The sequence below is a fragment of the Mizuhopecten yessoensis genome, unplaced genomic scaffold, assembly GCF_002113885.1.
Source record: "Mizuhopecten yessoensis strain PY_sf001 unplaced genomic scaffold, ASM211388v2 scaffold10939, whole genome shotgun sequence".
Taxonomy (NCBI): domain Eukaryota; kingdom Metazoa; phylum Mollusca; class Bivalvia; order Pectinida; family Pectinidae; genus Mizuhopecten; species Mizuhopecten yessoensis.
Genome location: NW_018408797.1, coordinates 1 through 10,779, shown reverse-complemented (window position 1 = coordinate 10,779; position 10,779 = coordinate 1). Strand labels below are relative to the sequence as shown.

The 10,779-nt window shown below is 39.6% G+C and overlaps 1 protein-coding gene across 1 annotated transcript; it reads left to right on the top strand.

The window, feature by feature from the left end:
• The first annotated feature begins 1,874 nt into the window (after positions 1 to 1,874).
• LOC110463892 lies at positions 1,875 to 10,773 on the top strand. The gene is made up of 5 exons (XM_021518814.1): positions 1,875 to 2,112; positions 3,900 to 4,115; positions 4,807 to 4,955; positions 8,331 to 8,450; positions 9,423 to 10,773. The coding sequence occupies exons 1-5, from the start codon at positions 1,891 to 1,893 to the stop codon at positions 9,652 to 9,654; spliced, it is 939 nt and encodes a 312-aa protein (XP_021374489.1). The 5' UTR covers positions 1,875 to 1,890; the 3' UTR covers positions 9,655 to 10,773.
• The last annotated feature ends 6 nt before the right edge of the window (positions 10,774 to 10,779 follow it).

Below are 10,779 nucleotides of genomic sequence, written 5' to 3'. Positions count from 1 at the left end.
TTACTGTCTCTGTGGGCCACATCCTTTATACAAAAGTGTGTCATCTTGGCTCAATAATAATATAGACCAAATTTAGTCGGCCGATCTGAAGTTAACTAGCAGACGACGATAAACGGACGGACAACGGACACCGTACCATGACACATACTCACATGGCTGAAAAGCTAAACACGTACATACTTTACAAATATATACAGTAACTCATGGTTATTTTGAGAAGTATACGCTAAATGGTAGACTGGCTTCCCGCCCCTAAGTTTTTATGAAGAATTTCTCAGCTGCATCTTTTCTATTAGCTTATCTCCCCCTTGTTTAGAACTAAGGATCGCTTTAATTATCTCCCCCTAGTTTAGAAGTAAGGATCAGAGTGATCAAAATTATTAACAGTAAAAGTTTTGTCTTAATAATTCAATATTCTAGAGACGGGGGCCAGTCTAGCTGAATGGTAAACATTCAATGATATGACAACGACACCACAAGATAAGAAACTGACATCTGTTTAGCGATAAGTGTTGAGTAGTATTGACCAAGATAAAGGGTCGCTCGCTATGGTGGAACAGAGCATTGCCGCTGTCCTCTTAGTGCTCCTTCTTTCTGCAGTGGAAAGTTACACCCTGAAGAAGCTCGGATCATTCCCAATTCCATATCCCGGATTTACTACTGTATATCCGAAATCATCAGGGGATGTTGACCTACTTATATCTACGTTTAATCCGATACCGTTCTCCACGGATACAGCTCAAATTGTATTCACGAACCAATCACGCATTTCTATTAATAACATACATATCAGTAACATATAAATGTACATAATTATCAGTAGTTATAGACAATAGATAGTAATTCAGTAACGTTCGAGGTCGCCACGTTGCAGAAATAAGCAGCCTATACATGTATATCGATTTTGCGCCTTATGTCTTCGCTTTTCTTTTTATATATACATGTATATATTTATAAATACGATCACATATACTTTTGATGTTTTAGGTTCATATGTTATACATTGTGTATATTGTCTATTTTTGATAGTTATAAATAATTACATATTTATAATAGTGACAGTACTGTAAAATTATAATTTTTCGTAGGACGTTTGTTTCGAGGATAAGAAAAATCCACGAAATTAAATCCCCACGAAAACATAAATTTGGTATGATATAGATAGGGGGAAACCAGAAATCAGCGAAATATAATGTCCTTGAAAACCACGAAATGTTAACCCCACGAAAATAAATGAGTCTACAGTAATATGAAATTGGTTATTTTTTATACGATTCAGAGTAAAACATTGTTGTATATATGTGTACAATAATAAGTAATTCATAATCGCTTATTTGTATCAAATTGGCAGTTATACATATAACTATTTATGTGAACATATCATTGAGCATCCGTTTTTTGATGATAACTGTACAAAAATGACTCTCACGGTATGATATCAACATTGAAATATTTGTATATCTGTATAGACTTAATAGAAATATATATAATTGGACACCCGTATACAATTTAATGTATGGCTGATACCCGTATACTTTTCAATCAATGTATTGTTGATACCTGTGTACTATTGATAGCAATAAAAGTTGATATCTGTATCAAAATATAAGTCATATATGCACCTCACTTTCAGAAGAGTACCACTCTACCAAATATTTATGAATGTTAATTTATTTATGACCTACTATCAAAAATGCATTGAAAACAATCAGGTAATTATTAATTAATAAAAAAAGGATATTTCTAGAATACGGGGAATAACCCTTACACAAACACACGTATCATGTAAACTGTAGTAAACACATCTTAATACCACGTGTTCTTATCCATATTGTGAAATACTTTATATTGTTTTGATTGTTCATTTAAGAACACGTGTTCGGAAGACGGATGGTAGCTATTCCTCAGGGATTTCTGGTGCCCTTTAAGAACGATGGTTCCATATCCTTGATGGACATCTCCGTGCCAACACCCAAAGGTCCATACAAACTGACCGATGACAGCTCCGGGAAGTGGTTTTACCACAGGGTTATATGGAAAGACATGGATGCCGACGGTGATGACGATGCTGTCACGTGTCGAGCCCGGGAGCCAGTCATTGGTAGCGACAAGGTAAGTGTGTATGTAAGTTCGCGTGAGTGGAAACAGTGCACGTATAAGGTTAGCATAAACGTAAGTGTAGAGTAAATTCTTTACATAAATAGGTGTTGACCAATACCAATCAAAATCACAACGAGTGTATGAATTACAGCTGATAGTATAAGAAGAGTTTATTGTATATAACTTATAAAATTGAATGTATTTTTAACATATAATATTCGAGCTGATAATGTAGACTACACCTGTGCAGTCCAGCGACTTATCAATCAGACGACAGGTCAATAATTTGATTTTGCTTGTAACAAGTATTTCCATTGGCTTAAGAAATGTATGTTATCATCCAATAACGTAAAAAAAATGACGTCGCCATTTGTAACGTCGCTTTTGATTGGTTGATACAGCGGCGCAATAATTTCTAAAAGAAAAAAGTCCATCAATAAAAGTGGATTTCCACAGGGATTAAATTATAAGGATTAACTTGAATACATTTTGTATGTTATGGAGCTATAACACAAAAAACCGGAGTGTACTCTCATCATAAACCGCTTCGCGGTTTATTTAGAGTACACTCCGTTTTTTTGTGTTATATCTCCATAAAATGAAAAACATATTTAAGTTAATCCTTAATTAACACTGATAAAAAAACATTATTTCATTCATAACAATATTTTTTAATTTTTAAAATCTTCTTACCTGATAATTATCTAATATTTGTTTTAACTTTTAACTCTATTTCATGTTGATATTTCTTTTAGCTCAATTATATTATAATTATCATTTTAAATATGTATGTCCTGAATTTCGTATTAGCTAAAGAGTGAATTGAAAGCAGGAAAACTGACTAATGAACAACTTGGTTTAGAACATGTTTCACAGAAACTCAAATATGTTGGAATATATAATATTCGACGACGGAACATCAGGCTGCGGAAGTGTACACCCCGAAGGACTGCCCTGTATTCCTGTGGATAAATATACTCCATTACTCTAACATACATCTCCGTTTCAAGTTCGTCTTTTTTTAAGAAACCAATAGCATAGTAAGTTTAATATGATTCAATTTATAGGAAACATATTTGCATTTCATAAAATAATTGGATAATGGATAATTTTAAAACAATCGTTTAATACTGCGAATGGACACATGTTTAAATGGATAACTAAAATAGGTTTTCTATGTCAGGAGGCATGTCACCTTGAATAGGAGTCTTATCTACAAGTAAAAATGTATTTGGGTGGATAGCGAACTTGCCTTTCACAAAGGCGACCGGGGTTTGATTCCCCGATCGGATGTGAAAAGGTATAGGGTCACCTGCCCGACCACGTGGGGTTTCCCCGAGTTTAATATGGTTAAATTTATAGGGAACATATTTTCATTTCATAACAGAATTGGATAATGGATAATTTTAAAACAATCGTTAATACTGCGAATGGAAACATGTTTAAATGAATAACTAAAATAGGTCTACTATGTCAGGAAGCACGTCACCTTGAATAGGAGCCTTATCTACAATTAAAGATATATTTGGGTGGATAGCGCACTTGCCATTCACACAGGCGACCGGGGTTTGATTCTCCGATCGGACGTGAAAAGGTATAGGGTCACCTGCCCGACCACATGGGGTTTCCCGGGGTACTTCGGTTACCTCCCACATTAAAACCCTACGCGCGCGTATATCCGGGCCAACAAGAGTGACTAATATAAGTTGAAATAACTTGTTTCATAAAAGTTGTAAAATAGATAAAGTTTATATGTAATTTGTATTTAATTCAGTTTTGCGGTGTCCTTGCTCTTATAGGAGTTTGAGTTGTTATGGTTAGAGAATCAAGGAAGGCTTGATTCGCCATGGACACCCCACGTGATCGCCCACGGTCCCGACATCTTTATGAGGAACGCCACACTGATGACACCGAGTGGGCCAAAGGATTGTATTATCACGGCACAATACTTCACCCAGAGTCTGTCCGTCTATTGGACAGATAATATCACACATTCGTGGACTAATCTGTCACAGGTACACCATCTACTACTTATCGTCACAATTGTTTATAAAGTATCATCAATATTCCTACTTCCTTCTCAGCTGTAACAATGTGGAACATACTTAAATATACATTGTGAACATGGAAATTTCAACTCGCGACCAGTTCCACGTTTAATATATTTAAGGAAACCAGGATTATGTTGGGCTCATACCGTAGATACCGAAGAAGACTGTCTGCATTTTGCATAAATTTGCGGAATATAATATAATTCAAACAGACAACATTTTTTTAGTTCAAATTCAATGAATTTATTCAATTCTTATATAAAAAAACGCAAATGCATATTAAGAGCAACTTCAACCAATCAGGAGTTAAGATTATAAATACCACGACAAACATTACGATATAGGACCTCATCACTGTTTGTGTTGTTTGATGTTAAACGATAAAACCTTTTAAAGTTTAGCATTGGGGTATAGGCAAAATTATATTATATTTCACGCAATATACATCTTCGCAAGAGCAGTTGGTCGTGAGTTAATTAACATACTTCGCGAACAGCGTATTATGTACGGAAAGTTGTTCGTGTGCAACTAGAACGTGCTATTTGTATATGCTTTTTTTAATTCGTGTATTAGAGTCATCACAAAATATGGTTTGGAGGAAAACTTGGAATTTTGTTTTTGAAAAATGGTTCATTATTATGATATATTGAAACAGGTACATTCCCGGGTGATAGACAATAGCATAGGAGGCGTGTTTGAGGTGGAAGTCGTGGACCTTAACGGGGACGGAAAACTTGACCTTTTGGTGACAGAAAACGGAGAAATAGGGGCCCTGTACGGGTTTGAGATACCAGTCGACTTTAGGTAGGTGACACATATTGTGATATTTAACCGAATCTTGCATTGTCACAATATATATAGACAACACGTAACGACTAGTATCACTAACATAAAGGTTTTGGTGTGTTTGCAGTTAAACTTTGATATTTTAATACTCTGTGAGCAGGACGTATAAAACCCGATTTTACAGTGAGAAAATTCACCATGCCTAGACCCTTTCCACACAAATTTGTTAGGTTCGATTTTGCTTTCAGTCGATTTACACAAAAGTAGAAAAATACGAGTTATTGAATGACCGTCATGTTTTAGATAATGAATGAAAAATTACAGAAATCAACATTGACGCAGTGACAACGTAATGCATGAGGTTCAAGTGTTGCACATAACAGCAAAACGATTTGCAAAAGGTACACAGAAAAAAAGAACCAGAATAACATAAACAGAAAAAATATAGATAACAACATACAAATGATAGATATCCCAAAGAAATAGCATGAACATTTGGAACAGACGATTAGGGTGTTTTTTCAATGGAAGGACACAAAAAGCTCTCATTTCAGTAGTTTCCTATGTCACCTGTAGCGATCATACAGGGGGATAAATCAGGTCAGATATTTTCTAGTGTGCCATATACCGCCCAGGGTTACTCTCTAGTGTGCCATATACCGCCCAGGGTTACTCTCTAGTGTGCCATATACCGCCCAGGGTTACTGTCTAATGTGCCATATACCGCCCAGGATTACTCTCTAGTGTGCCATATACCGCCCAGGGTTACCGCCCAGGGTTACTCTCTAGTGGGCCATATACCGCCCAGGGTTACTCTCTAGTGGGCCATATACCGCCCAGGGTTACTCTCTAGAGTGCCATATACCGCCCAGGGTTACTGTCTAGTGTGCCATATACCGCCCAGGATTACTCTCTAGTGTGCCATATCCCGCCCAGGGTTACTCTCTAGTGTGCCATATCCCGCCCAGGGTTACTCTCTAGTGTGCCATACACCGCCCAGGGTTACCGCCCAGGGTTACTCTCTAGTGGGCCATATACCGCCCAGGGTTACTCTCTAGAGTGCCATATACCGCCCAGGGTTACTGTCTAGTGTGCCATACCGCCCAGGGTTACTCTCTAGTGTGCCATACCACCAAGGGTTACTCTCTAGTGTGCCATACCGCCCAGGGTTACTCTCTTGTGTGCCATACTACCCAGGATTACCTTTCTAGTGTGTCATATACCGCCCAGGGTTACTCTCTAGTGTGCCATATACCGCCCAGGGTTACTCTCTAGTGTGCAATACCGCCCAGAGTTACTCTCTAGTGTGCCATATACCGCCCAGGGTTACTCTCTAGTGTGCCATATACCCCCCAGGGTTACTCTCTAGTGTGCCATATACCCCCCAGGGTTACTCTCTAGTGTGCCATATACCGCACAGGGTTACTCTCTAGTGTGCCATATACCGCCCATGGTTACTCTCTAGTGTGCCATATACCGCCCAGGGTTAATCTCTAGTGTGCCATATACCGCCCAGGGTTACTCTCGAGTGTGCCATATACCGCCCAGGGTTTCTCTCTAGTGTGCAATACCGCCCAGAGTTACTCCCTAGTGTGCCATATACCGCCCAGGGTTACCTCTCTAGTGTGCCATACAGCCCAGGGTTACTCTCTAGTGTGCCATACCGCCCCGGGGTACTCTCTAGTGTGCCATATACCGCCCAGGGTTACTCTCTAGTATGCCATATACCGCCCAGGGTTACCCTCTAGTGTGCCATATACCGCCCAGGGTTACTCTCGAGTGTGCCATATACCGCCCAGGGTTTCTCTCTAGTGTGCCATACCGCCCAGGGTTACTCTCTCGTGTGCAATATACCGCCCAGGGTTACTCTCTAGTGTGCCATATCCCGCCCAGGGTTACTCTCTAGTGTGCAATACCGCCCAGGGTTACTCTCTAGTGGGCCATATACCGCCCAGGGTTACTCTCTAGTGTGCCAGATACCGCCCAGGGTTACTCTCTAGTGTGCCATATACCCCCCAGGGTTACTCTCTAGTGTGCCATATACCGCCCAGGGTTACTATCTATTGTGCCATACCGTCCAGGGTTACTCTCTAGTGTGCCATACCGCCCAGGGTTACTCTCTAGTGTGCCATACCGCCCAGGGTTACTCTCTAGTGTGCCATATACCGCCCAGGGTTACTCTCTAGTGTGCCATACCGCCCAGGGTTACTCTCTAGTGTGCCATACCACCCAGGATTACCTTTCTAGTGTGTCTTATACCGCCCAAGATTACCTTTCTAGTGTGTCATATACCGCCCAGGATTACCTTTCTAGTGTGTCATATACCGCCAAGGGTTACCTCTCTAGTGTGCCATATACCGCCCAGGATTTCTAGTGTGCCATACCACCCAGGGTTACCTTTCTAGTTTGCCATACCGCCCAGGGTTACCTTTCTAGTTTGCCATACCGCCCAGGGTTACCTTTCTAGTTTGCCATACCGCCCAGGATTTCTAGTGTGCCATACCACCCAGGGTTACCTTTTTAGTGTGTCATACCGCCCAGGGTTACCTCTCTAGTGTGCCATACCGCCCAGGGTTACCTCTCTAGTGTGCCATACCGCCCAGGGTTACCTTTGTAGTGTGTCATACCGCCCAGGGTTACCTCTCTAGTGTGACATACCGTCCAGGGTTACCTCTCTAGTGTGCCATATACCGCCCAGGATTTCTAGTGTGCCATACCACCCAAGGTTACCTTTCTAGTTTGCCATATCGCCCAGGATTACCTTTCTAGTGTGCCATATCGCCCAGGATTTCTAGTGTGCCATACCACCCAGGGTTACCTTTCTAGTTTGCCATACCGCCAAGGGTTACCTCTCCAGTTTGCCATACCGTCCAGGGTTACCTTTTTAGTTTGCCATACCGCCCAGGGTTACCTCTCTAGTTTGCCATACCGTCCGGGGTTACCTTTCTAGTGTGACATACCGCCCAGGGTTACCTCTCTAGTGTGCCATACCGCCCAGGGTTACCTCTCTAGTGTGCCATACCGCCCAGGGTTACCTCTCTAGTTTAACATACCGTCCGGGGTTACCTTTCTAGTGTGACATACCGCCCAGGGTTACCTCTCTAGTGTGCCATACCGCCTAGGGTTACCTCTCTAGCTATATAGTGTGCCATACCGTCCAGGGTTACCTCTCTAGTACTAGTGCCATACCGCCCAGGGTTACTTCTCTAGTACTAGTGCCATACCGTCCAGGGTTACCTCTCTAGTACTAGTGCCATACCGCCCAGGGTTACCTCTCTAGTGTGCCATACCGTCCAGGGTTACCTCTCTAGTGTACCATACCTTAAGACTGTGAGTTTCCATATCAAATATACTTGGGAGAAATAACTGACTCGATATTTTTGTTGGCAACAGGACGGACAATTTTACTCGGCATACCATAGCACAAGGCTTCGGACCGCGGAAATCCGGGACCGGAAAAGGAGCTCCTGGATCTCCTGCAGCGGTGTTTCCGAACACAAACGATACACAAAAGTAAGTATAGCATATTCTGTATAACAGTTGTTTTTAATTTCCATTAGCAATGTTACTAATTATTCCTATGTAAATATTGAAAAAAGTTGTGAAGTGATTTAAAATAGTATAATGACATACATATAGGATTTTACATGAGTTTCCATTTCATATGAGATTTATGGAACGAGTATAAGATTTTTCTATTCAGCGAGCCTCCGGCGAGCTTAAATGAAAATTTCGTGACGAGTTTTATAAATTTCATATGAAAGGAAAACGAGTGTAAGATCCTTTTTATCACATAGTCAACAACAACCTTCATGAAACCTTGAAATGTAAAAAGCCGCCATTTTGACTCCAGTGCGTAAGTCTGTGACGTTATGTCCTAGGCGTGACGTCACAATTGAAACGATTGAAACTTACAACCAATCACAGGGCTGATAGGTCAAATACGCAAAAAATATGACATGGATATATTCACTGGATAACAGTACATTATGTGATAAAAGTACTTATAGAATTTCCACTTTCATGAAAGACCAAAATTTTCTCAGTCCGATGATGCTGCTCATTTGTTATTAAAAACATCAAAAGTATCAGTCAAGATTTAATTACTTTCCATATTTACAATTGTAAACAATTCTCTTAAAAAATCTGTTAAAATAAACCACATTGATATTATTCTTTCTATCGTTGGCGTAGATTATCGATCTCATTCATGTTCCCCGCACAGAATCACTCTGATAACACGTTTTTATTATAACTCGCGATATATTTGATATTCTTATCGCATTAAGTTTACTTCCAAAATGTGATAGAACCCAACAGTAACATATAACAATCACTCAAGGATTTTTATTTAATTAACAAAACTCTGTCCCTGTTGAAGTTTCACACAGTAAAGATAGTAGAATTTGATGAATTTCAAAATATCGCAAACAATATAACCCATTGTGCACAAAAACAAATCCATTGTGAAAAAAATAATTCCAGAAAGAAGCCCTCCATCTTGCTGTCTGGTGATGATGAAGGCACAGCGTATTACATAGAACCTGTGAGCGACGACGCGTCGCTGTGGACGTACAATATAACGACGTTTTTACAGGCAAGCGACGGGACGGTCGGCCAGCTCAGCTTCGCCGACGCCGACGGCGACGGATACCAAGAAGTGTTCGTGCCATCTTATAGCACGAACGAGCTATATGTCTACACCTTCCATCCGTAGGGCCCTCTGTCGACTAACCTCACTCTTGTAATATTTGTTTACTGGCAAAGTATAGGTCTCAGGTGCCTAATTTGATATCGAGCGTGTTCTTATTGTGATACATTGCGGAGATTTCATTTTACGGGTAACCGCGACCAGGATAACCATGTACAATGTAAATTAAACACATTCGTTTTCTTTTCTGATAGCGAGTAAGAGGACGGTTTGCTTATACTTAGGAACTGGTTCCTCGTTAATACATTCCAGGTGCACTACCACAAGAAGTTTACACCTTGAATGTAAACATTTGTAAATAAAAAAATAAAAAATGTAACATTTTTACATGTAGAGAAAAGACAAATACCTTGAGATACAACAGTTTAATCTATTTCTTTAGGTCTGGCACATCAGCCAGCAATCGTGTTATGTATCGTTTCCAGGGAGTAACGTTCTAATGAGGTGGCCTTGCCGATTGTATGTGACAGTGAATAAGCCTAATCAACAACAACAACAACAACAACAACAACAACAACAACGTCATAATAAGAAAACAAACAACGACAAATATGCTGTCTCAAATTATGAGAATGAAATTGCATTGACGGAAAAAATCGACGCGCAAACAAATTTAAAATTTTATATTTATATTCCTATTGTATTTATGTATGCTTCTAACGATTAACTATGCACTGTAAAGTGTCTTAGATTAGGGTTTAAGCAGTATATGGCGCCATTTATAACATGTACAAAGAAGTCAAAACAATTGTCTTTGAGCTAACAGGGCCTATATACCAAATATGATGCAGTGATGTTTTTTTCCCATTCTGCTAATTCAATGCTAAGGTAATACAATGCTAAGGTAATTCAATGCTAAGGTAATTCAATGTTAAGGTAATTCAATGCTAAGGTAAATTCAATGCAAAGGATAATTCAATGCTAAGGTAATTCAATGCTAAGGTAATTCAATATTAAGGTAATTCAATGCTAAGGTAATTCAATGCTAAGGTAATTCAATGTTAAGGTAATTCAATGCTAAGGGTAATTCAATGCTAAGGTAATTCAATGCTAAGGATAATTCAAAGCTAAGGTAATTCAATGCTTAGGTAATTCAATGTTAAGGTAATTCAATGCTAAGGTAATTCAATG

Bases quoted from the DNA above. Each gene is read 5' to 3' on its own strand.
- LOC110463892 (XM_021518814.1), top strand. From the start codon at position 1,891: ATGGTAGCTATTCCTCAGGGATTTCTGGTGCCCTTTAAGAACGATGGT. The intron at 2,113-3,899 runs GTAAGTGTGTAT...TTGCTCTTATAG, and splicing joins CAGTCATTGGTAGCGACAAG to GAGTTTGAGTTGTTATGGTT. The intron at 4,116-4,806 runs GTACACCATCTA...ATATTGAAACAG, and splicing joins CGTGGACTAATCTGTCACAG to GTACATTCCCGGGTGATAGA.